General features: G+C 44.5%; 1 protein-coding gene across 5 annotated transcripts in view; it reads left to right on the top strand.

Annotated features, from left to right (window-relative positions):
- The window catches only part of SLC25A26 (solute carrier family 25 member 26), an 85,515-nt gene that overhangs the window by 51,303 nt on the left and 7,441 nt on the right, over positions 1-26,771 (top strand). For 2 of the 5 annotated variants that reach the window (XM_048074825.2, XM_048074819.2), the window contains 2 exons: positions 9,550-9,594; positions 20,560-20,629. In XM_048074825.2, the coding sequence (XP_047930782.2) occupies positions 9,550-9,594; positions 20,560-20,629 (115 nt within the window). Of the gene's footprint in view, positions 1-9,549; positions 9,595-11,095; positions 11,176-20,559; positions 20,630-22,295; positions 22,420-26,771 lie in introns of all 5 variants that reach the window. The other 3 variants (XR_010834043.1, XR_010834044.1, XM_067003456.1) reach the window with 3 other exon arrangements.

Genomic DNA, 26,771 nt, shown 5'->3' with positions numbered 1-26,771 from the left:
TCTTGTTTAAATAGCCACGGGGCCAGCAGGGTTGGTTAGACTGACAGAAGGAATTATAGAGGGTAAAAAAAAATAAATAAAATGGGACCATCCTTGCTGTATTTGTATGTGCTTTGTTTAAGTACTCGCTTGGGTTTGATTGGACGCCTGTTGGGGTTTTTCAGCTCACCTTAATGGTTCTTCTGTAAGGTGGAATCAGACTGAAGTTTGTGGAACTGCAGCTGCAGCTCAGGACAGCTCATGCCTTAGGACATAAATGCTAGAAGAAACCGCTGTCGTAAGGGTATTATATCGTAGGGGTATTAGGTACGTGTTTCAGTGCTTTGCAGAATTGATGGCTAGTGAGCTAACGCCGGCAGAGAACGCAGGTGGGGAACTCCTTCAAGGAGTTTGTGAAGGGCAGATCTTCAGCCCTACGGGTGCTGGCTGCCTGTGCAGGCTGCCCTTAGCTGCCCGCTCGCTCTGGCCTGCCGCAGCTTCCCGTTTCCTCTTCATTTCATTTCGTTGGCACCCGCTGGTGCTGCCCCAGCGACTGTCAGCACTTTGCAGGACAAGGCCGCCTCCTCCTTCACCGTGGTCCGCGGTGCACCAGCAGGCACAGGATAAAGCCTAGCCATGCCCCGTTTTGTGAGAGAGCCCCAACGTTTGGAACATGCCTACACACAAATGTGTAAGATAAATAAAATATCTTTACATGAGTAGCATTTCCTAAACAATATCAATCTGCATTTTTTCTCTCAGCCACATGATGGAGATAATGGTGTGAGATATATACGCGGTGCTGTATGGGTCATACACTGCACGGAGAAGTTATTCAAGGAGAGGGGTTGTTCTTCTCTAGGAGTTAGTCTTTGGTATAACAAATGGAATAATTTTCTCATACTTATCTATGGGTGTTTTGTTTATAGCAACGTGTTGTTACTCGTTTGGTTCTGCTCTTTTTTTTTCCTTCTTTTTTACTTTTTATTGTTTTCCTACAAAAATAGGCAGTACTGTTACCAGATCAAACACCAACGTTTGTATTTGGTAGAACAGTCAGAAGAATATGCTTAGCTTACATTGATTTTATTGGGACTTTAAGTTGTGTGGAGATGTTCACAGTTGGGGCTCAGATGTAGCTACTAGCAGGGCTACCTCTTTCTGTACAAGCAGGGAATTTGCAGCAGTTGCTGTTTAACAGGTTAGCAAGAGCACATCCCTGGCTCCTGGTGACACCACGAGTCTGACTCTCTGCATCCTGAGGATGCGGTGGCATCTGAACGTGCTGGTCCTTGTGCCGTGTACCAGAACCCTTGCATTGGCTCTCCTCTGCTCTCCAGCTTGAGCGTGAATCCTGATCCAAAGCCTATTGAAGCCACATGTACAAATTTCCCAGCAATTTGGATGACCTTTGGATCAGGCCTGTGTGCAGAGGAAGATGTGGGTTTTCCCATGGAGTTGCTTTCAGTGACATACCGAAATCTCCTGGTGAGAGACGTGTGTTTAATATATCAATAAAGAGCTTCTATGTTATATTTGTAATCACAATGTAGTAACAAGACATTTCTAACAAAACTGCTAGAGACTGAGATAGGTCCAGGGAGGGAGAAACACATGTTTCTTTCCAGCCTGTTAGTTCTTTGTAGCTGTTACTCTGAGGACAAGAGTTCCTCTGCTGATGTCAGTGCAATTACAGCTGCACTGTTGTCAAGTTTGTTTGATGGAATATTTGCTGGATGAAGCAATGCTCTCACCCCTCTCCCCAGATCCACCTGCCTTATGAATCAGACATGCTGCTGGTGTAATTCCCTGCCCAGGTCCTCGTATCTCACTCAAAATTCTCATGTGCAACTCCGTGATACTGAAAATCTGTCAGTCAGGGCATTCTGTAAGTAGTTTGTCTGGAATTAGGTTTTGTTATTTGTACTTGGAGGGTCTCGCTTGATAGTTGCCTTTTGTAAGACACTTTTGAAATTATATTTACATTAAAAATGTTACGTGTATGTAAAATATACATTAGCATACCTTCAGAGTTACGGCACCGACGTGTTCCACTGACAGCAGCACACAAGCATGCGTGTGTGTGCGCCCACGGATTTATGTAATAGCTTCTCCAAATGCTGGGGTTTTTCCTCAGAAGGCTTTTGCAGAAACGCTGTGCCCCATGCTCCAGAGCTCTGCTCGTACGTTTTTTTTTCATGAGAACAAAGATTAGTCCTTCATGGTCCTAAACTCAATGCATGTGCATGACTTAAAGGCATTACCTACCAATAAATAGGAGATTAGCTGCGGCTTGTATATTTCCTGATCAGTTCAGGTTTTTTCAGATGGCTCATTGTTATCCTGTTTCCTTTAACGATGGGACACTTTAATGAGTTTGCCATCTGACATACATCTGCTTCCTGTTAAACAATACCTTCATTCTTCTAGAGCTGCTAAACTCATCTTTTATCCTACAAGATTTTTATCTGCGCCTTGAAAGCAGCATGTACAAATTGATGCTAGCACACTCATTTGCTCGTGGTGGGTTGTGTTGTATGTTTTCAAGAAGGAACAGCAAAACGGGCATCTCCTTTAGTGCTGGTTTGTTGGAGGATGGGAGAATGTGGATATTATTTGTCTGTTCAGAGCCTGGTCAGTCCAGCTCTTGCAGAAGTCCGATAAGACCAACTTAGTGCCAGCATTATACAATTTCTAACAGTTATCCCATCTCCCCAGCAAAGCAAGGGGCTGGTGCAAAAGGGGTTTTGAAGGCTATTAATGTTGTTTCTTTGAGGAAGGAGCCTTCAATAGCTAGCTGATGGTCTGTCTCACGCGTGTGAAAAGTTAGTGCTCTGTGATCATCAGGCTCTTTTAAATCAATCCATCTTGCATTGAGTTTGTGCATCTGCCTCACTGCTTCCCTTTTTCCCATGTGCTGGGAACGTGCAGTTATGCCAGATCTCTGACTGTGTCTTCCTCCTTCCCTAATCAACATTGCCTCTCCAGAAAAGCTTTTTTTTTTTGTATCATCAACCCTTTCTGTAGTGGAGGGAAAATTGGATAGCATTTTCCTTTTACAAAAACGTACCTACTCTTCTGTTTCTACATAATGCCCTTTTTGTGTTGCTGTTACAACAAGTGTGCAGTGCTGCTTAAAAGAAAACCCTGTTGTATGGGAAGTTCAGTCACACGGGTCCAAAAGACATCACGGATAAAGGCTTGCGACCAAATAAAGCAGCTCTATGGGGTGTATAATGTTTTGTCTCAGAAAGAATTTACTTCCAGGCATTCACATAGCCCAGGTACAAGTGGAAATATTTTGGTTTTAGAGCTGGAGGACCAGAGGAAGCAAGGTGCAAATATTTATTTGAGGCTCAGTAGATGTTTAAATCAGAATAATGATTATAATTCAGGAATTTTGTATTTCTCCCCATTCAGAGCTCACAGCTCAGGCAGGGTTAATGTTATTTGCTTGAAAATGAGGGAATTGCAGATTAGCTCAGGTTACTGCTGATGCATCAGCTAAAACCTCTGTTATAACGTCACTCTTGCCACTGTAAGGACTGGTGTTTCTAAATGCTGTTCCTTTGCTCCTGCCGGGGCTGCAGGGCCACACGTCCAGCGTGAAGAGTTGGTGTTGCAAATGGAGCTTGAGAGTTTTACCTCCGATGGCCCTGATTTCCCCTAGGGTCCCACCACTCTTTGAGTTTTGCAGTTTTATAGGAAGGCACCATATGTGGAAATCGCATTTCAATGCTTCTCGTTGAGAAATTCAGCCAAGAGAAGATCTCTAGTGGTTATTATACCCGTGTTGTCATTTGCTTGAAGACTTTTGTTTCTAATTGCATCAGTGTTTATTAACAGAGCCCTACGTCAGTTTTTTTAACATATAAACTTGTCCGTTCTTTCACCATGCTCACTCCTTTCATCTCTCAGAGCTGCAGGAACACGGCTGATGGCTCTGACAGCCTTTCATTCATGTTAGGATTACAAATTACTTTCATTAGGCTCCTTGTGGAGTCTGCAATTAATCAAGCAGGATTTGGGAGGCAGCATTCACTGAAGCTTTGCAAGAAGATCAGTTGACTTTGTCAACTTCAGGATAGCACAGAAGATGGCTCCGCCGAGCTCCTCCACATCTCCACCTGTAGGCAGTGCCGTGGAAAGCTGCAGGTCTTTATACCACACTATATATAACCATGTCTATTGCCGTGACCTCTGACATGACCGAGGGAGAGGCTTACCTCATTTCATGCTATCCGTTCAAATCCCATTATGAGGAAAGTGTATTTAGAGTTGGAACGCCAGTTTATCATAACCCAGATGTACCGGGCAAGCGTGGTAGGAATTTGAAGGGGACAAGATATTGAAGTAGATCTGCTGCAATTATTAACTGAAATATTTTGGTGTTAACTCCAGTGAGCAGACAGGGTTGTTCTGCTCTCCTGTAACTTGAACCTATTTGGGAAGAACCAATTTTTAAAAAAGAAGTTGATATAAAAATAAACAAGGAATGTAGAAGGGACTTAAGAGAATGAAAGATAGATCTTCCGAAATGTGTAGTTTATGTATCCTTGGAAAATGTTTTATTTTTTCATTCTCAGACGTGGGTTGTTGGGTTGACGGACTTTTCTTTGTAATTGCAGTGGGGAAGCCACAGTTTGACACCTGCAGCTCAGACGCTGTGGTGGAGTGCTCCTAATAAATCCAGGTTTTGACAATGATAGCATCTCTGTGAGCCTCGTGAAAGTGCTCACCAGTGACAGATTAGGTGCAAGTCTGAGAAATACTCGGTGGTGACTGCAGAACACTCTTGAAATGAGCAGATGTTCTTGCCATTGGCCTTTGTGATATGGGGACTGTCAAAATGCTCTTCAATAACCACTGGCTTTCCTCCCATCGCTGTTAATATAGGGAACTGGTATTGGTGAGAGCGTTTCTGGGACGGAGGTGCACGTTCAGGGGCTTTGAGAAAGCCCTTACAAGGTGAGCCTGTTTCCTTCGCTGGCTGTTTATGCCAATCTCTCCTCCAGTATTTACTCTAACGTTTGTAAAAACAGATAGCTCTGGAGAGCAAGGCCCCGCTGAACTGGAGACAGCGAAAACCTGAATAAACAAACATGTGCCACAGATTAGTAAGAACATCTGTAGGTTTTATATTGTTTTGAGAACACATACCACATAGTTTTTCATTCCTTATGCTTTTCTAGTTTCTCCCTTTCTTTCTGTCTCTGTTTTCTTCTTCTTTTTAAATATATTGCTAATAAAGGTTGGAGGTAGAAAGCACAGCTGGACTCTGCATGACATGCCACTGTTTAATTTCTAGCTCGGAGGATGAGAAGAAGAGTAGTTTTATTGTATCCGAGAAGAGAATAAAGCCACATGCAAATTCCAGCCATGGACATCTGTTTCCTCTTTATGTGAAAGAATTCTCATATTTTGTAGGGAATCCCAGTTTTGAAGGGGCTGATGAGGTTTTTATTTTTTTTTTTCTTTTCTCCCCCTCCCCCAGTTCTCCCTCCCACTCTCTTCTCATTGCCCATCCTTCAGCATGCTCTCCTTGTTCTCTGGCTGCTCTCTTTCCTTCTGGACAGTATCAGCTTGCAGTTTAGTGTCAGATACCGAAAGAGGGAATCTTGAATTACATAAAAATGGTGCGTTTTGGTTACAAAGATTATTGCCACTACCAGTTTTCAGTATTTATGCATCTCTATGGATGCTAGTTTTAAGCTCCTCCTTAAATTTCTCTTACTTAAGCAGTATTTGGTAGGACTTCTTTTGCTCTGTGATAGATCTTCAGTACTTGCAGGCTGGTGGTTTTTTAGAAGTGGAGATCTCTGTTGCTCTAGCTGTGAAGCGTAACTCTTTCTACGAGTAATTTATTAAAAATATCTTTAAAAAAACCTGTATCAGAGGAATTGAGTGAAACTACAAGAAAGAATCTGCAACATTTATTACGTTGTTAGCTATCAAGTGCTAAGGAACACAGGGACCAGAGTAACTGACAATTTCACTAACCTATAAAACATTTTAGAATAATGATTTACAGCTGTTTGGGAGCTTTAAACTTTTTTTTTTTTCCCCCCTTTTGGTGTAAGATTTGACTCTGTTGAACAAACAGCACAGTTATATAACGTTAGGCCAGACATGAGAACTGGTACTCTCTGTCTATTTTATATTAACGTCGAATGAGAGGTTGGTGAAGCTCGCCAGGGTTTCATATTTGCTGGCAGAAAGTTAGCCACATGTGTGGACCACATTTTTATTGTTGCCTTAGCCTATTTCAGGCATAAATATCGCTGCCTGGCAGGGTGTGATTCTCTTCATTGCTGAAGAGCTTTTCTTTTTAAAAGCTAAAAGGAATCAAACGGAAAACGCTGTAAATGCTCGGATTGAGAAGCGTCTCAAAACGAGCGATTTTGTCACGTCTATCCTAGAGGAACAAGGGATGAAAGGCATCCGAAGGATTTTCGATTGCTGGATTCGCTCCCCTCGCAGAGATATTTCTTTTTGCATATATTAATCCTGCTTTTGGGTGTGGGCTGTTTAGTCTGGTTTCTTAGGGAAACAAGGCTTATGCAAACAGGGTGTATGCGCACACGAGCAGCAGCAGCGCGCGCGGCTCCTGCCTTCCTGCCTGCCCTTGGACGGGTTGGCCACAGAAATGGGGCAGAGAGAGAGGGACATCCATTTAACTTCCTTTAAGCTTCTTGAACATAGGCGTGCGAGGGGAGAAGAGAAGCGATGGGGGGTGGAGGGAAGGCTTGCCACACGAACCGAACCTGCAGTTGTGCTGGGGAATAGAGGTCGAGAGAAAAGTGATGGAGGTCGAAGGCACGGGATGATCACTGAAGTGGCTTGTAAATGACTTGGCTTCAGAGAATCTGGTGACAAAAACCAAATCTGCAGGAAGCCAGGCTCCTCTTAGTTCCACTCCCCGTGAAATCGCTTGTGTGGGTTTTGTTTTTAAAGGAGGGTGTTGTCAAACAGGCTGGAATGGAGACTTTGTAAGGAGTGGAGAACATCTCCGGCTAGAGTCTTCTTGGTGCAGGCAGAGGTACCTCTGTCTTTGCTTGTGGTGCTTCTTCGCTCATTTTTTTCGAGTTTTCAAATTCCGTTGAAGTGTGATTTATGAATGATTAGTCCCCTATCCTGCCGGCAGTTTAGGAGGGAGCCCCGTGGCTGTGCGGATCCCACTGACCTACATCCGAAACCTTCCCAGGCATTTTGGAAGCCTGCAGCTTGTGGGGCGCACGGGGAGGTGAAACCGATAATCCCTGTCCAGTTCCGATTCCCACTGAGCAGGACACAGAAAGCAAACACCGCTGATGCCAGAAATCAAACAGCCGTCATGAACAACTCTCCTCTCTGACTGAAATGTTTCTAGCTAGCTCTGGAGATAAAAAGGGGGTTCTGTCAAAAGCTTCTCTTGTTGTCTTATTAACAGCTGCATAATTTTGCCGCTCGTTCTCAAGTATAAAAAAGCAAAACTTTGAGTCTGCCTTTGAAAGCTTGTTTTGTTTGGTGCACAGCTGAATATAGAGCATTTCCTTTTCTCTTTTTTAACAAATTTGAAGCAAATGTAGTGGGTATTGTTTCTCTTTTTTCTATTTTTTGGCCTAGATAATAGAATATTCTGTTGCTTTTCATTTCACATTGCAAGGAAATCATGCCATTTAACTCCAATTCAACAATGATGCAGCAGCATGTGGATATACATATATCTTCTCATAAATACATTACCACACATTACTGTCAAATAGCTGGACTTTTTCACCCAGTATTAAAAACAAAATTTAATTGCTCCACTAGAGTTTCAAGGCCCTGATAAATAAGAGCCATGTCTGACCTTTATTGTGGGGTTTTGAGCTGCCACCAGGGATATTGCTCATTGTTCAAGATGACAAACTTCCTCTGAGATTTCAGTTTGTCAGCTCAATGTACAGCAATGACATTGATTTCTTCTCACTGCCATTTCCTGCCTGAATAGATAACAAATTTTCTGTGGCAGGTGTCTGTCAAGCTTAGTTTTGCCTGGCAGATTAACTTAATAGACTCATTTATTAATCATTAGTTGCAACACAGCGAAGGAGACAATACTCTCTAACTCCTGTGTTGTTAGATAGGTGTACCATTTCAGATTCCTTTGTGAAGCTAGAATTTAGATTTAATAAGCTGTTCATTTCTCTGTAGTGAATGGTTTTAACCTGACATTACTCATCTTACAAAGAGCAAAGATGTATGTGTTAACTATGACGCATTTTGACTGTCTTCTACTTTTTATGGCGAAAGGTGTGTAAGTGCTTTCTGAGGCTAATAAAATGATGCACGAACTACAAAACCTGAAGAAGGGAGGAAACTAACTCAGCCTGCATCATGTTTGGGGAAGGAAGATGCACATAGGAGAAGAAATTAGATATTTGAAAGAAGGTTTGAAACTGGGGCTGACTGGCTGTTGAAGCAGAGCAGGTACTGCACGAGCAGTGAGCAAGGGGCAAACCAGACCTGCAGCTAGAGCTGTAGGGCAGTTCTGGCATGAGCTGGTATTGTCATAGGGAGTTCTTCCTCTGAAAAGTCTTGAGATGGGCATCCTGGGCTGGAGATAGCAAAGGCAGAGTCAGTGCCAGAGATGGATGTTGAACAGGGCTTCTCAGGGTGGTGGGCAGGAGGAAGAGCCAGAAGAGCCCAGGTGGGAGACCGGAGGAGAAGGAAGCTATATGGAAATGCAAAACCTTGAAAAGTGATTTCTCCTGTTGCAAGGATTCAGTCTGATCGTGGAAAAAACCAACTTATTACATGTGTTGGCCCTCCACAGCCTACAGAACTGAGGAAGAAGGATGTTTGCTTGTTTCCCGTGTGTTGAGTTGGTTCACAAGACATTTATCAGGGCAAAATCTGTAACAGAGCTGGAAATGCACGGGCACTGCTGGGGACACATGGCAGAAGGAATGAGCTTAGGTAGAGGTACAGGGTATTGGACAGAAGAACCTCTTATGTCCACTGATGAGAAGGGAAACATCAAGCTTCTCCCTTTGGGCTTTGGTGGGCTTGCTACCTCTTCTCTACCTGCTTTTAGTTCTCAAGGGAGCGTGTTAATGTGAGATCACGGGGAGATGTTCAGAAAAGTTTCTCTCTGCAGCTGATACCCGACCTGCAAAGCCCCGGTTAGAGCACAGCTCTTTTCAGCTCGGCGTTTGTGAGAGTGTGTTACTGAAGATGGTTTTTTGACAGGCTGTGTTCCTGGCCTTGGGAGCGTGTTACTTGAACCATCCTTATGGCTTTCTTGGCTGAGCATCAAACCAAGAATGTCCCTGCACTAGATCATGCTGCTTATTGCTCTTCTAGGCCACCCTGGTAACAATACATTAACCTCTCAGCAGGGAATGTGATAAACAAAGTAAAACTGCTTTAGTGAAACCAGTCGTTTAATGGCAGCCTACATAAAGTGTCCTTAAAGATTTGCAAATGCAATAAGCTGCAGTTCACGGAGTGAACAATAACTGTTCCTAATTTAGCCAGTCAAGGAACACGCCAACCTAATTTGCTTTCATAACGTTATGTTGTTGTTTTTGTTTCCCACCTCTGCAGATTCCTTTCTCTCTGGTACAATTTCCCCTCTGGGAGGCCTTAAAGGTAAGTCCTCTTTAATGATACAAATATAAGTTATACAACTCACAAAGGCTATCCACGGTAACTTATTTAACTTGATTATCACAATTATGGGCGCATCCAAGAATCAATAAGCATGTACCACCCTACTTGTGCATGTGAAGATCATTTGCTTGGATATTTGAAAAATAACAGGGAACACCTAACCATCAATATGTGGCATGCAGTCTACATTTTACTCCCTGGCATGCCAGGAGTCTTATTTGCTGCCCTAGCTGTTTTTGTTGTTTGCAGTAGAGTGGGAACTATCTGTGTTGTGTGATTTATTTTATTTTATTCTGTTTTTATTTTAACTGTTCTAGTGTTTCACTCTTCAAGGTAACAGGAAATTGCAAACGATACAGAGCAGACTGATGGAACCTGTTTCTGTGGACAGGGAGAAACTCTCGGTACATCACTGACACACTATTTTGATTGGCTTGTATATACGTTATTTCAAAGGTCATTTAAAGAAGGTGTCAACTGGATGATATTTTAATAGTGCAGTCTTTCAGAACGATGCACTGTTCTCCCACCAGCTGCTTGCTTTGTTTATCGTGGAAAGTCACTGTGTATTTTTCTGAGCACGGAGTTGAATTTGAAGTTGTGTAATTTCTCTATCCCTCTGGTTTTCCTTTAAATGGTGACACTGGTGTGGTCCTCACTGCAGAATGATGAGGGAAAGTCAGGGCTTTTCAGGTGCTTTGAGATCCTGGGTTGGAAACACAGAAAATTAGAGCAGATCGTTAAAAGCATTGTAGCAAAATACAGCATTTATAAGAGGGGAGCTGGAAAGCGAGTCATGTTCTCCCTGATAAGGGTGCTGGACTGCCGAGAAAGCCTGGCAATGAGACCCGAAGTGGGAACAAGTACTGGGGAGGACAGGAGCTGGTGGTAGTCTTCTTTGCCCCTTGCTGCTTTGAATTAGGAAGGAGTGCCTATGGTCTCCTCAGTCTTTGTATGCTTGTCTGGGACCGCCGCTTGTATCTCGCTTTGTGTCAGTGGCTGGGGTGGTTCTGGGGGAAGAGCCCGCAGTGGGACCGTGAGCATTTAGAGGCCGCAGGGAGGCAAATTCAAGGGGAGTCCACAGGTAGGAGAAGCCTGAAATACATCAGGAGCTTTCATATAATAGAGCTGTAAGTTGCTGCGGGCTCTGCAGGTGCTCCATGAGCTCAGCCTGCTGCAGTGTCTGGGTATCATCCCCCTGCGCAGGGTAGTTCTGGCTGCCTTATTAGGAATCTGTTTTCCTGCCAGTGTCTAGGAACCGCTTTGTGTAAACTCGTCGGAGCGATGCTGGCATGACCTCCAGTTGTTAGTGCAGCAGGCTCAGCTGGGAGCTAGAGATGGCAGTACTTAAAGAGAAAAAGTGCAGCGTTCTCTCCAAAACCACATAAAACAGCGCCATAGTGGAGTTGTTTTCAGAACACAGTTGTTTTAACTAACATCCATGTAGCTGCAGCTCTAAAATGTATTGTTTAAATTTCAGGTTAAAGAAGACAGTTTGAATTTAGCTGGCTCCAGCAGTGAGTCCCTTAGGATGAGAGGCATCAGGTTTAATCTAAAGAGGTCGGTGCAGGTTTGAAAAGAAACAAAACTGGTTTAGTTTGTTCTTTGGACCGGTTGCAATATATTCTTCTGCCTGTGGAACCAAGAGCAGAAATCTGCAGAAATCAATCTTGCATGCTTCAGTCACTTTGGCTTAGCACATGGAGAGAGCTCAAGGTTTGTCACATCAAAGCCAGGCAGTGATGGCAGAAAACATACAGCTCTTTAAAAAAATTTACTGTGGCAGTAAAACAAAGGAGAAAAATCACGATGGCCCCAGCAGCTGGCAAGATGTGGCTGGTAGCATCAATAGCAGCGTGATTCAGCGCAGGGCTTCTCATGGGTACTTTGAAGGGAGCACGAAGAGACAGGAATTAAGAAGCAATAATAGTGTAGAGGACAAGAGGTAAAAGGTGCAAAGCCTAAATATACCAGAGTTAAGTGAAGTTGTTGGTAACTTAATGTCTGAGGGACTTCTCTGCACTATATCAATGAGGTTACTTGAGAAAGTAAATGCGGGAGTAGCTTTGTATGCATGATGTGTGCGGATCATCCGCAGAACAAGTGGTGTGGCTGGGTGACTTTTAAAGCCATTAATACAAAATCACACAAACCGATGGATGATAGGCTCAGTCTTAGAATTCCCCAAACAAGCTAGTGACCATAAAAATGATGAAAATTCTCTTTCCTCTGTAAAGTTAGTGGAGCACATGGAAGAACAGTTTCCTTTTCCTTCACATATGTGCTGGCTAAGGCCAGCAGCAGGGTGTTAAGCTTAAAGAAGCTTAATAAAGGCTTTGTAGGCAGCAAATCAGGTGTTCCTGTATCCCATTTTCTCTATCTGCCTTGCTCTAGGCTGCTGTGGTTATTCTTTTTGCTTCCAGCTGGCTTTAGCCATGTAGTTTGCATGCACAGTTTTCTTGTGTCTGTGAATGTGGGCCAGCTGTCCCGTGTGAGAGTAAACTTGCGTGCCATGCACTGGTGGAAAGTAAGGTAGGAAAAGGACAGAGCGCTGTATGGGTCACTGAACCATCAGGCTGCTTACGCGGTTGGTACTGACAAAGGGGTATTACAGAACGTAGCAGGAAATAGATGTTGCTTCAAATGCAGGTTTGTTCCCAGTTACCCAGCTGACCATACAAATCCAAAACAGTTAATAGACTCAGTTCTTACATCACAGTGCCTCAAGGAATAGCAGTAAAGACACAAGCAATTTTCATTTAAAAACAAAAACAACAACTTCTATATATATATATAAATATAGGTAGCATCCACTGCTATAAAACATGCTTAATGTCCTTTCCCTTCCCATTTCTTCATTTTTTCATATTTCTACTTAGGTACAGATTATTGATGAAAACCAAAGGGGGAGACGGAAACTGTACTGTGATATGTCAGCTGTCGGGACAGACATTGTAATTCTCTGTTAGAGTGAGCTGTGTAGTGCTGCTCTGTCTCGTTAGCCCAAGTCGTACAGCTAAAACGGTTTTAAAGTCTTAAAGTTCAGGAAAAGAAGGGGTGTTTCAAGTATCATTCACTCTGTGTTAACCCAGCCCTTGGAGGAACACCATGGCCAGTCACCACTGTAGCAGTTTGGTCAGATATAGGTTATTTTAGGGGGCATATTGCAGAAATACAGGGCACCTGTTTATTTATTTTTCCAACAAAATAGGGTTTAAAACAAAAATACGAAATAGAGCACTGCTGGTTAGTTTTGAGTCGAGCAACATCTTGTCCAGGATGCCTGCTATTTATGGCTGAGTGGAAGTGATCAGCTCCCTAGGAGAACAATGCTGTGTGTAAGACAAACCCTTCTCAGGTGGAATGAGACTCAGTCCTCTTGGGTTTTATATTTCTGCACGTTGGCTGCACTTCAGAGCCACAAAGAACTGCGCCAGTGCAGCTGTAAATGAAGAATGCTCTCTTTATAGACCAAATGTATCGTACGTCTGAAGCAAAGGCTCTGGCAGTCGGTGAGGGAAGGAACAGGCGGGACAGGAGGACACAGGTCTCAAAAGAGTAGACTTGGAAAGTAAGGTTTTACTAGTTCGTTTGGTTGGTTTTTGTTTTAAGGAGGGAAAACAAACCCAGTATCCTGGCAATCTTTTGTCTTTTTCATCAGACACATCCAGTTCGGAGATGAGACACTTGGAGGTTGCTAAAACTTTGTAATGTCAGGGTCAGGCTGACCTGGCCCTGCCGAATGCTGCTCCTGCACAGGCAGCCTCTCCGGGAGGGCTGTCACAGATGGTGCTGCTCAGCTGCCCTGCGACCTGCGAGGCGAGATAAAAATCTCGCACTGACTGTGCTGAAGGTGGTGGTATGGCTTTTCTGGCGCTGGACGGAGCCAGGATTTCCCTTTTAGTCTCAGTGCTGGGCAAAACCCAATGCTCTCAGACTTTCTGCAGCTCTAGTGAACTCGCATGGTTTTTGTCACCGGCTTTAGCCATAAGGTAATTTTCTCAAATCTCTAAATCTCCCAAATTGACAGGTGTTTTACAAAGCCATGTATTTGGTTGCACCTTGAGAGGCAATAGCTGGAGAGAGGGAGCTGAGATGCATGGGCAGATCTCTCTTGTGGGATTTTTTAATGACTGCGCTGGCATGTGATAGCTGTGTAAGACCCTGAACAAGCAGAGGAATGCTTTGATGGCTTCAGGCAGAGAACTGTTTGCAGAGTACAGACGGGCACGTTTCCACCCTGTGAAATAAGCAGGACATGGCAATAAAGGGAACGGGGAGAGTCCAGCCGCTCCGAATCTGAGCAGTAGGAGGAGGGTGGTTGGGTCACAGCACTTGTGTTGTTCCTAAACTGCTTTCTGGGTGGAAAGAAGGCTTGGGACTGGGCTTGCATCTCCTGAGGTCCCTTGTTTTCTGTCCAGGTTCAGCTGTCACCCTAGGCACAAGGCACCTGTGTTGGGAGTCAGCAAAGCTTGGGAAATCTGGTGGACTGGACTATAGATCGGTGTGGGGGCACTGTTTCCCTTGGTTCCCTGCTCCAGAGAGCCTGACTTGTGGGGTCTGGTGTTCAGCAAAGGATGCGAACAAGTCTGGTGGCAAGGTGGGCTCAGCCCCGCTCAAAGATGTCCGTGCAGACAGACCTTGGAGGAAGCCGTGCGAGGACTGCTCAGTGGGTTTTCTGTGAGGGCGAGGACTCTGATCATGGCTGAGCTCATTGCACCTGATTTTTAAAGTTACTAAGAATGAAAAGTTTACAGAACGCTTCTCCCCGGGCAGCTGGGGTCCTTGGCTGTAATACGTGTTTATAACTCCACCACTGAAAGAATAAACCACATGCTATTTCCCTCCTAAAATTTACAGTCAAATCTGTTGCCGTTTAACAGAATCAGTAGAAAACAGAGGAATGTAGCCAAAGTGGGCCTAAAATGGCTTTCCCGGCTCTATAGGAAGGTGACAACTTTCCTTTTTTTCCTGGAGGAGCAGCTGAGTGTTTCTTTTCTGCGGCGTTCAGCTGCATGTAGGTCAAGAGTAAATGAAACCCAGGCCCGGCTTTAAACCCATTTCCTTGCAGGCAGTGTAGTAAGTGTTCTACCATGCGTCGCTCCATCTTTGACTAACGATCGGGCGGATTTAGGGATTAAGTCCTAATCGTTAAATAACGCTAACGTGTCTGCCATTTGCTTAGGTGCTGTATCAGGAAAACAGATTTCCACGGCAGCGTTTCAAGGCGTGATGTAACTTGCAGCCAATGCGGCGTGTGCATGCCATTAGCATAATGGCTGCATTTTTCTCACAAAAGAACAATATACCCAACAGCTGTTCAGCAAACAGCCCTCGCTTTATTAGTGGCACAATAAGTGTCATTCACACAGTCTTTAAGCACAGTCGAAGGAATGCTATGCACCATCTGCACCGAAGAGAAAGAAACAAATGCAATCCTCACTTAGAGCACTGCAGACACGTTTGAGAAAGTCAGATGGCCTTGGATCATCAATGCAGCATTTAAAACATAGAAATAAAACAGGCTTGTGCAGTGTGTAGATACAGAGCCAGATTGTGATGCTCTTGGTCATGCCTAGACCACAAGCAGTTCTCTGCAAGTCGGAGTTTGCCAGTGGTGTTTGGGGACATTTAGTAGAATGTAGAAACAATCGATGCAAAGGGCTCACCGTTTGACTCAGACACTTTGTTCTTGCTGAAGAATCTTAAAAAACCCTTAAAATTCTTCCATGTAACTTATTTACCCAAGCCTGCATGAAACCCACATTTACTAGCAGGTAGTAGCGGTGCATGTGCTGAAGGAAAGCTGGCCTAGCTTTGAAGTGATTTCTTAGAATTGCATTTTCCTTCCCAGCCACATAGATGGCCCTTTGTGCCATGGAAACTGAGTGTGGCTGGTATATTATGTTCTGCCTTGCCATGGGAACAGTGTTTCGAAGACATTTTATTTAAGCAGGCTTTTAGCACATCCATTTTGATTTACATCCAAATGGGTCGCAGACATCAATGCAGTATTATATGGGGATAGAAAGGGAATGAAACGCTTTTAACATGAAAAATATGCTGTTGCGTGTAGGCCAACTTTTGTTCTCTTTCTCTCAATTTATCTAGGATTTGGGTGGGTTTAATTCTAGGGCCAAATTCAGCACTGGTGTAAGTGAGTACAACTCCATTAGTGTGAAAGGAGTCTCAACATTTATATCAACAGTTAACTTAGATCATCGAATTTTTCCCATGTTTGGGCTTGCATGTTTCCTGCGTGATTAATATACCCATGTACTGCACATGTGCTGCACATATGCGCATAAAAATTCACTGGGGATGGCATTTGTCTCTGCACTTTTTGATTTTACGTCTAGAAATTGCAATCTGCTTACGAATTTTTGCTTCTCCTACAGTTAATGTGCCACGCATCTGTAAGGACCAGCCATGCAGAATGCCACATTGCAAATAAAACACCTAGTAGCAAAGGCGAGCGTGAATATGCTTTCCTTCCTCAGTCTGCAGGACTACACAGAGGCACAAATCAATGTGATTAATTCCGAGAGATAACTTCCCCTTCTGTTATCATAAAGTTGAATACTCGTTGAACAGAGGGGTGCAGAGAAATACTACAGATGCGTATCATTGGAGTGAGTTGTAATATTTACTCAGCTGCAGGCCTCAAGTTTGGAGTATGCCATGAGGCCTGCTTGCCTCATAGTGTCTGAGGAATAGGGAGGCCAAGGCAGAGATGTCTCGATGTCTGCAGTGCCTCTTGCAGCATTTGGGATATTGTTCTGGTCATCAGGTTTGAGAGAGAGATGTAAGTGTTGTCCCGTCCCAGTATCACCATAGCTAGGGTGTCCTGAATATAGACCAAGACCCAACGGTGTTGCGAGCACGAAGCCTTTGAAGGCTGATCTTTGCCCCAAACTTTTACCACAAACATAAGGCAGAGATGACAGATGTGCCCAGGTAAGGAGTTCTGAGAGAGAGTAAAAAGTTATTGGCCATGTTGCGGCCAGGTGTCCTCAACACGCGAGCAGCCTTGTCAGTGCCACACGTTCAGGGGCACCATATAATTCCCCCTGTATTTAAAGGAGATGGTAAACTTTCTTTTTGTGATTTTTTTTATTTTTATTTTTATTTTTTGGATTGAAAGGTCTTGGATATATCCTAAGAGGGACTTTTCCAATGTGTCTTATGCCCAGCAAAACGGGGTGTCCGAGTGCTGTTGTATTCTCTATATCAAAACAGCTAAATAATGTTTGTGGTGAGAAGCGGAGGGCATGAGCCTCTGAGACAGTATGTAATGGGATCATTAGGAAGAAACGTGAGGCATGGCTCACGTATAAAACCGGACCCTTCTCTGTAAACATTATCCCTGTGCATAACTGGAGATCTGCATTCAGGCTTCCCGCCGAGGCTGATCCCTCGAGGACACAGCCGCTGTATTGCTTTACATGGTGCGGCAATGCACAGGGAGATTTACATATATATCACAGAAACGTGTTTACAAAAAAATTAGCATGTGATTGAGCTGGGAAGCTGCAGAGGGCCCCAACTGTACGAGTTTCCATGTGCTTCAGCCAGAAGATTTATTTCCAATTTGTTATTCATAAGGGAAGAGCGAGAGATTGGGATGGGGTCCTTTGAAGTGGAAAACAAAGTCTTCTATTCAGCCTTCAGCTTAATAGAATACACATGACACAGGCTTGGCATGGCGGCCTGCTTTCATGTAATGTGCTCCTTGTCATTTTGCTTTCCTAGGCTGTGAAAGCTAGTGGGAATGGGTATGGCCCTGGAAAAGCCTCGTTATCTCCTGCTGCCTTCTGCGGGAGAAGCGCAGTGTCGTCAGGTAGGAGCTGGCTGGTGGTGGCGAAACCAGGCCGACCAAGCCGTTGCAGTGTGTTGCTAGCAGTTCCCAGTTTGTGTTTCGTATTGGAAGAGCACGTATTGAAAAAGCAGCATAATATCAGGGCTTATGAGGGACTTGGGCAGGCTCTTCGGCCTCCTCGGAGGCCCTGACCAGGGAGCGGGGAGCCTGCGGCTGGCACCGCTCCGCTACGTGACACGGGGCCGTGGCTTCGTCGCGCTGGACAGGAGGCGACCGAGGGAAAGCTGTTCTGCGTTTGTGCACCATCCAGGATGGCGGGGAGCGAGCCAGGCAGCACTGCAAATAACTAGCAATCCGTCAGCAGCCAGCGGTTTGGGGATAGGTGTGTTAGCCATGTATTTCTCCTCAGGAACGAGGCCAACAAGGCCCTGTTTCTGCAGTGATATTATTACCTGTATCCACAGCCTGTAATAGCGCTGTGCGTTGCCCTGTATTAGTGGTATCAACACAGTGCTCAGTGCAGCTCCAAGGCAAGTGTTTTTGAAGACGTTACCAGCCCAACTTACCGTAAAGCCCTGTCAATTAATGCTCTGTGGACTGAGAGAGAAAACATGCATGACCTTCAGCACGTCAGCTTGGCCCGCGGTGCGAGCGTGGTTAGAAAGAATTTGGACCAGAGACCTGCCAGGCCTCTTGGCCTCGTGACACTTGTTCCTTACGGCTTCCCTCTCTCTCCCTGCTTCTCTCTCGCTCTTCTGCATATTCAGGTTTGGAGCTCTGGGTGAATCACCGAAATCAGAGATGGAAAGAAATGCATGAAGTCATCTCGTCCTGCCCCTGCCAATGCAGGATTATTCCCCACAGTACAGTCTCGAGTGCCTTCTCCAGTCTATTTTTAAATGACTCAGAGGAGAGGGCTTTCCTCTCCTCCCTGGGGAGGCTGGCTCTGCTGTTCAATAGACCTCACTGTTGGGGAATTTTCTTCCTGTTCTCTAGCCTCAGATCTCCTTTTCCCTAATTTAATTGAACTGTTCCTGGCTCCACCCTTCTAAATAATTTTCCATGTTGCATGACTCTTGCAAATACCTATTGTCAATTTGCAGGCATAACGGATGGGAATTCAGCACAGTTTGCCTTGCTTGGCAGAGGCTCTTTGTACAGAACTGTACTGGGAAGCCAGGCTTTATCAAAAACTAGATTTCAGAAGCACATGCCAACAAATAAGAAAGACATTTTACAACTCTTTGGACAATACCATTGACACAAAACCCCATCATGACTGAGAACAGGCTAGGCTTCTAAATGTCTTTATTGATGTGCTTGTTTTCTGTTCGTCCTTCGACAGATCTTGCATAGTGTTTTTTGCCTAACAGAAGAAACTGTTTGGAGTTCTCAGGTTGAGTTATGGATGTGTGTGCGTTTGGAGAACATTTAATGAAAAAATACAGTAATTCTGTTTTTGTCAAGTGGCTGCAGCAGTTACATTTCTAAACCCTGACTTTCAATTTGAGGTTTCTTAAGTGCTTTTAGTGTTGGGAGAATGGGTTTTGAAGATGGGATTTATGCTTTGACAGTACCTAGACACTTTGGAGCAGAGCACCCTTTGTCGTAGGGGGGCATGTGTCCTTCATCCGGCAGGACTGACTTGCAAGAAATCTGTGTGTCCAAAGGGTGGAAGTTACTCCAGAAAAGCATCTCTTGGGTTTGAAGAATTATGAATCCCTTTTTATTTATTTATGAGATGAAAATCAGTTTCTGCTGTGGGTGACAGCAGAATAGGAACTCATACTGAAAACACCAGGAAGAAGAATGGCTAGCATTAAAGAGGCTGAAATCCCTTTAGTGCTTTCGTAAAGCAGAGCTGCAGCTATTTAGCTATGGCAGGATACCAAACAACATTGTGGCTGGCCATTGTTGCTTGAACAGTTTGATTTTTAAAACATTCAACTGAAATATAACCACCAGCCAAGTTGGAAGAAGCGAGTCACAAGGACAGCGTGTTAAATGAAGAGTCAGCAAATGAAGGAAATGAGCTCTCGTGCCCCAGTGGAGTGTGGCTGTATTGCAGACCGGGAGCCTGAGAGCAGTATCTCAGCCTCCGAAGCTATCGGGTTGCTTTCTAGAAAGTTTTATAGTATAGGAGTAATACAGATTTAAAAAGAATGAGATAGCAGCACAGCTATAAAATAAAATTATTGATTTCTCTGTGGTAGGCCTCAAAGGGCCATGGATCCCATCCCTTCTTGCTAAGCTCTGTTTCTGACTTCATAAAACAGAAATCTCTCCTCCAAAGCATTTCAGGAGATGGAAAAAGGGTGATGAGGGGAGGGGAGGAGGAGAGAACAAAGTGACCGTAGCTGGCATCATGACAGATCTTCCCAGCAAGCTTTGGCCTTTGCTGCTGATCTCAATCAGAGCCATCAAACTGCATGTTTGACATGATTCCTAGTACTTGTGTTTCGGAAGACACTGTTCTTGGTGGTGCGTTTAAGTGATGCTGTGAGTTAAACGGATCGGAGCACGGTGTGTGGGAGCGGTGGCAAGGAGGAGGGTGTGTGGTCTCCAAAGACGCCAAGCGAAAAACAGACACACCTGCTTCCGAATGTAATGGGAGCGATAAGAGTAATTTCTTAATGATGGCTTCTTTGGGGAGTGCAAGGGGGGGGGCTGGCTTACGAAAGGCAGGGGAACAAACGGGATTCGTGTCCAACTGGGCTGGGGGCTGCTCATCTCACACGGGGGTGTTTGGTACTGGGCCGACCTGATGCTGGTTCTCGCATGCTGCCCCTCTCGCTTAGTGTTTTGCTTTGCACCGTTTTATCTGCCAAAAAGAAAATAATTTCACAAAATATTTGCAAAGTTGCATGGCCACAGGCTTAAATACATACATATGAAATCCCTGAAAGCAATTTGCTTCAAGCCCTCCTCAGTTCCAGACATCTTTCTCACTCCATCTGCTTGTTCAAGTACACAAGTTCCTTGGGAAAAATCACTTATTACATCACTGAAAAATGCCACAAAAATAGCTTTTCACTTAAGTTCCCATCCTCGGAGTTAACTCACATGGGGATCAGATAGATTCAAATGTTTAATAACTTTTTATTTTCCTTTCTCTTTAAACACAGGATCTCTGGTCATGGAAGCAGGGTCACGTGGTGGATTCTTGGCAGTCAGCAGTCTGTGGAGCTTTTGCAGGTGCAAAGGATTATATGTTATACTGGGAAAGACTAAAGAAGAAAGGGAAAAATGTGCAAATCTATTAAGTATAGCAGAACAACATTCCTTTGTAATTCAAGTTTGTTTAGAAGAAAACGGATCCAGTTGTTGTTTGGAAGTAGGGAAGTCAGCAAAGGAAAAGGAAGAAAAAAAAAAAGACTCAAACAGGGTGTCTGTTTGAAAGACAACCAATTTGTTTTTGACAAATTTCTGTTATTTAAAAATCAGGGGCCTGTCAGTCAGGCTTTGCGATTATTTCAAAGTTGATTTGTAAAATCCTCATCCAGGAGAAACTTTGCTTGGGTGCGGGTTTGTGCAGCTGTCTGCTCTGAGCAGCTCCCCAGGGCTCGAAGTGATTGCAGCGAGAGGCCATGATTCACCATTCATGTGACAGCTCTGACAGCCATGCAGATTAACTAGAGTCAGGAGAGCAGAGGCTAGCACTGCACAGCCTGGAGGCAAAAGCCTTCCACGGCAAAAAACAGAGGACGAAACATCTGGGCAATCTCCAGACACTACAACAAGAATAAAGAGTGGCAGAACACAATACTGCACTATTTATTACCAAACAAGCCAAAAGTTAATTGAATTCTTCAGTAGGCTTCTTGCTTTATTTTAGCCTACTGTAGTTTTTTCCAAAAAAAAAAAGGGGGGGGGGGGAGCAATTAATGACTCATCAGTATAGCTGACAAGTTAAAGGGAGGAGAGACTCAACTGTCTTAACAGGGAAAACAGATTAGTAGTTAAGAGATGGATAGCCAGAGCTTCTCCCCAAGGAACTAAAATACATTTTGAGATTCCAAACCAGTAACAGAATATGTGGAAAAAATAAATCCTGCTTAAACAGAAATTATAACATTTCTTGAAATAGAGATTATCAAAAGCAAAGCTTGTTCTTTGATGACTTGTAAAATCAGAGCCATTACATCGTATGTAATTTTTAAAAATAAGCTCTGTTAGGGGAATTGAAGTATTAATAGCAACAGGATTCCAGCAGAGACTGAGGCTTCATTTTGATAGGCACTGTAACGACACAACGGAGAGAGGATTCGTGGCTCTAACTGCACTCAGTTCAGTAGACCAGTCATGCAAGCAGCCTGGGAATGGTTTAGGTAGGGTTGATTCTGCTTTGGGGCAAAGAGGATATTTTAGATGATATGTTGTGTGTCCAGCTGTGTTTTCTATGTTTATGTGATATGAAGGGAGTTTTTGTTCTGCTTAAAATTTGGTCTCCTTTTGGATTTTACACTGCCTTAGTCAAATCAGTGCAAGCAAAATCAGAGCAATTGAGTTGAAGCAGATCGTTCATTTCTGTTTGGAAACAAAACAAGCCATCGGGCTAAAAATGCTTTAAAATGCAATCTGTATGTCTGCAGGTGTGATAGGAGATCATTAATTTAGTTCTGCTGATTTCTTTACAGTCAGATTGATACAAAAACTGTGTTCAGGCACGTTCAGAGAGCTGGAGAGGTTATCTGATTTACCCAAGGCCCTGTGGAGTAATTTCCTGAAGTCCAATTTGGTGCCTCAGTTGGAAACCTAGCCCGGTGCCTCTGTTTCCTCCTGTGTGTGTCTTGATTCTGACCAGTTGTGCTTGAACTTGCTGCTGTTTGATGGATGGTGGTAGCGTCTGCTCGCTTTCCAGCAGGAATATTGCAGAGGGAGCTTCCAGAGGCGCAGTCGTGCACGAGCATTTGCTGCCCTTGGGGAGCCCTAACGCTGGGTGCTCAAGGAGACCCCAGGTCCTGAAGTAGCCCGGAGACTTCCAGGTTCGTGCTCAGGTGGGCCAGTTCAGCCCTGACTTTGTAGGCTCAATTCCCAAAGCAGGAATCTGTGCAGACCTGCAGTCCTGTTTTGTAGCTCGTGATGTAGCTGGAGATGATATATTCTGTGGGTTATCCTTCCAGCTTCGCTTCCTCCAGCCTGGTTTTCCTTCTTTGTTCTCTCTTTCCCCATTCTTTCCTTTTCACCAGGAGCATTTTAAACTTCTTCTCTGATGTGTCCTTTGAGGGCCTGCTTCAAAGCTGACGAGATTAAACATTTTCTGGACCAGAACCTTACCTTTTGGTCTCTGTTCCCTCCCTCTGCAGGCACACAACAGGCAGGACCTCTGTTGATCTAACCCAGCTCTGTCTCTGTCCTGTCGTCCTGAAAATATTCAGCTCCATTGCTGAACGTTGGAGGTGGAAAAGTAATTTCCTGCTTTCTGAGGAATGGTTTCCACAGTTAAAAACAATTAACTACCTACCTGTAGCTTCAGATGAGGGAAGCAAAACCAGACCAAGCTCTTCATCCCTTTTTTTCCACCCCAAAACAAAAATCAAAATGCCAGCAGTACCCTGTGAAGAAAACAGGCTGTGTGTGTGCATCTGAATGATTTAAAATCATCACGTTATAAACCTCAGATGGAGAAGATTATCCAAAAAAACAACTTTTAAACACAGAGATGCTATCAAATGCCACCATGGTAGCAGCGGGATGGAGAAACCACACAGACATGCTTTTCTCCTGTGCTCTTTGCTTGAATTCAATACTTCCTAAAAATATGTTAGAGGTCCTGAGGGGCAGGGTAATAAGCTGAAACAAACTGAAAGAGAAGTCCTGTTTGGCTTCCCTTTAGGGCTCTCGCACACATACATGTATGTGTCTGTGTGTGTCGGTTAGTTCCTAGCTAAATCATAATTGATTATTTGGCGAGGACAGAACAAAGAGTAACAATATATTGAATTCCATCCCCAGTGCCTGCGAAATAACAGCGATTTCAGCCAAAGTGCTGCGAGAGGCCTGACTCCTCCTCGTTGAGCACACATGTGTCAGATGTATGCATGTGATCCGTGGGCTTTTTATAGAAACCTAATAGGCGTGAGCATAAATATCAGAGATTTGGAACCCTCTCTGTCTCGTCTGTTAATAATTTAATCCCTGGAGGCCTTGTCCAGCTTTATCATTGTCTCTGGTGTCTTAACTGGAGGAGATGTTTGGAGCAGTCAGGGAGAGAAGGAGATATCTGAGCAGTGGGGAGGAACCCAAGGGTAGATCTGTGGTATATTTTAAGCCTGAGGTTTCCTTTAAACCAGAACTTGCCTCGTGTCTGAGCTGGTTGGGTACTGGCCCAGATTTGGGCCCAGGATTTGGCAGGCTGGAGGCAGGTGAGGGAAGCATGGCCCCACAGGCCAGCTTGTGGCTGCTCTCGATTCTCAAACCATCCTGGGGCTCACGTTGCCTGGCTGGACCACTGCACCCCGGCCCTGCACCGTGCCAGGGCAGGCTGTCCCAAAAGGGGCCTCTGGGTGAGTTTCCAGTGCCCTCCACATTGCTGGGCTGGTGACGAGGAAATTCCTTGGGTATTGCCCTTTGTTGGGAAAGCAGAGCACTGCCCTGCAGCAGCCAGGCAGCTCCTGCTTGTCAAAGCACCCCAGCGTCCGTTTAATGCGGTTGGAAACTGCCCCTGCTAAAGACACTTCCTTTTTCTCCCCAGTGTTAAAAAAAAAAAAGTGTGGCTTGATGTTAATAATTTATGCCCTGTGGTGAAAAAGTCACAGGGAATGGAGGTGCAAGCCTAGTGCATAATAAAGCACTAACGGGAGCTTTTTGCACATTAACAGGGAGGGCTTCCCATCACTTTTGTTCTCATCTAATTGGCTCTGACAAGATTACACGCCGTGTCTAAAAGCCTCTTTATAGCTCTGGATAAATTTTTGAGCAGTTCTCAAGATTTCCCTTTCGTGCCTTCTTGGATGGTGCTTCTCAGCCCGAGCTGGTTAAACCCCTGGAGGAGCAGTGCTTTGCCTCCTGGTACCTCTGCTCAGCCCCGGAGAGGTTTTTCTTGGGTCGCTTTGCTCTGCCCTTGGCAGGTGTCATTGCTGCAGGAGTAAAGGACCTGGAACAGCTCTTAAAATCAACCTAATGTCGATACAGTGCAACTTCAAATAAAAAATGGTTGATTGAAGAGTTCTGAAAAAAAAAAATCAGAAAAGTCTTGAAAAAAGTTCTGAAAAAGTTAATTAGGAAGTCAGTCAATATAAGAAGATGTTGTGAGGGGTGGTGAGTAGTTTGTGTTAGACCAATGCTATGCAGTTTTTCCATGAGAATTTGGGATTTAATCCTAAATCAGCAGTGAAGACAGGCAATAATACAACTCAACCGGCATTTTTTTTTCTTCTCCCAAGGTGGGCTGATTCAAACAAATACATTTTAATTCTCAGACACAAGTTCCTACCTCTTGAGACAAGCCTGGCCTCCAGGACAGGGCTGGTGTTCAGAGGAGGGTGCTGGGGTCCAGCAAGGTGACAGAAACCTGTGAGGCCTGGCCAGAAGGGTTCCTTGGTCCCTTCAGAAAGGGTGAGGAAAAATTGAAATGATACCGAAAAAAAAGATACAGGAGCTGAAGAATAACTTGTCTTCCTCCCTTCACAGGATCTTACTTGCAGAGTGTCCCAAGGAACCAGTGGTGCATTTCCCTGTGGTAGCAGGAAATTCAGCAGGCAGCCACCTTACTGCTAGGACCTCGGGTTATTTTTTGTTCTCAAGTGAAGTATTTCATTCTGTTCTGATGCTTCTCAATTTTGATTTGCATATGACAGCTAAAAAGGAAATGCCAACAAGAACCTAGGGGAATATCTTAGTCTTCAAGGCTCCTTGTTCTTATGGCCAAATAAAGGTAAATTGCTGTCTTTGCTTGGCACAGCACAGCGGCTGTCTGTCTCTAGCACTTCCATCAAGAACTGGTCAGTGGGAAAGTGTGACTAGCAGGGGGATTTTCTGTTTAACACCCTGCACTTGGTAAATTTGGGGCTGTTCAGCTGACGTGTGAATATACAGCATCCATTGTAACTTCTTGGGAGACAGGTGATGAATTTTCCAGTAGTATGAAGTTTTATTTTCCCAACAGAGGAGTTTGTCACTCTGCTAGAAGTATTAACAAGCCAAGAGCCTTTTCCCATGTGCAAATCCATCTTTATGCCTACTTGCTGAGCCCAAGCCACCGACAGATCCTTCTAGGGCAGGGGATAAAAGGAGCCTTCTCCGCGAGCGAGCAGGTGAGTCAGTCTGCCCGTCTGGGCACGGGCTGCCTCTGGACGTGCCTTCTGTCAGCTCTGCAGAGGCAGAATGGTTAGGAGCATAAGGGTGGATGTGTTTGGACCGTTCCTGTCCCTCTGATACTTTGATACCTGTTTTTTTCCGCTTGTTGAGCGGACTCCAGCCTTGTGTGGCAACTCTTGGAGAATCTGGTGACAGCAGGAATAGACTAAATCAGTAAGAGAGCATGCAAATGTCTTTCGGCCTTTACTGCGTATTGGACAGGCCAGTGCACAGTGCTGCTGTTTTGATTGAGTAGGCTCTGGCTGTACTCGTTTGTATTTGTTTTATTAGTTTGATGACTGGAGGCAGTCAGATTGTAGGTTCCATTACCCACCTAGAGCAGAAGGGACGGCACAGTACCCCGCTGGCACTGCGGCCTGTCCTGGGATATCCATGCAGTAGTGTTGAAGATGTCACTATAAAATTACGTTGGACGTTTAGGGTTAAGGCTGGAGCAAATTCATTTTTCAGACTCATTGCCTGCAATGAAATGTCATTCCCAACAAACGCTAGCTTTAATCTGGTGTTTTTGTCAGGCATATGCAAACTTGCATTTAATTTAGCTGCTATCCTGCTGCTTGTTGTGCTTATGAAGCGTTTTATTGTTGCCGTTGTCTTTCTAAATTGATTGGTAAATCTGTACCAAATACTTCCCAGTGATGGAAAAAGAAACATAGAAATGTTAATAACAAAAGAGTCTGAGAGATCCAGATGTTAGCTGGGGAAAAATGAAAACCAACCAGGCTTGATTAAGGCGTTGGGCTACGAGTGTTGGGGAATGTCGTATCCGCAGGAATTGTTGGTTCTAATCACTCTGTCAATGAAGATCAAAGCTTCTGCCAATGAGAGACCTTTAGGAATGAGTGCCTAAAAAAATTAATGGGGTCTGATAAGGGAAATAAGCTGTCACCTCCACGGCTGAGCGATGCTTTGAGATCTCTGCCCGATACAGGCCCAACAGCCGCGTGGTTCACTGCGGGCGAAGGGAGGACGTCTGCATCCAAACTTGTAAATCCACTCTTTTCCATGGAGGTTATTT

Source organism: Anser cygnoides, chromosome 10, assembly GCF_040182565.1.
Source record: "Anser cygnoides isolate HZ-2024a breed goose chromosome 10, Taihu_goose_T2T_genome, whole genome shotgun sequence".
In the NCBI taxonomy this organism is placed as follows: domain Eukaryota; kingdom Metazoa; phylum Chordata; class Aves; order Anseriformes; family Anatidae; genus Anser; species Anser cygnoides.
This window is presented reverse-complemented; position numbering and strand designations above follow the sequence as displayed.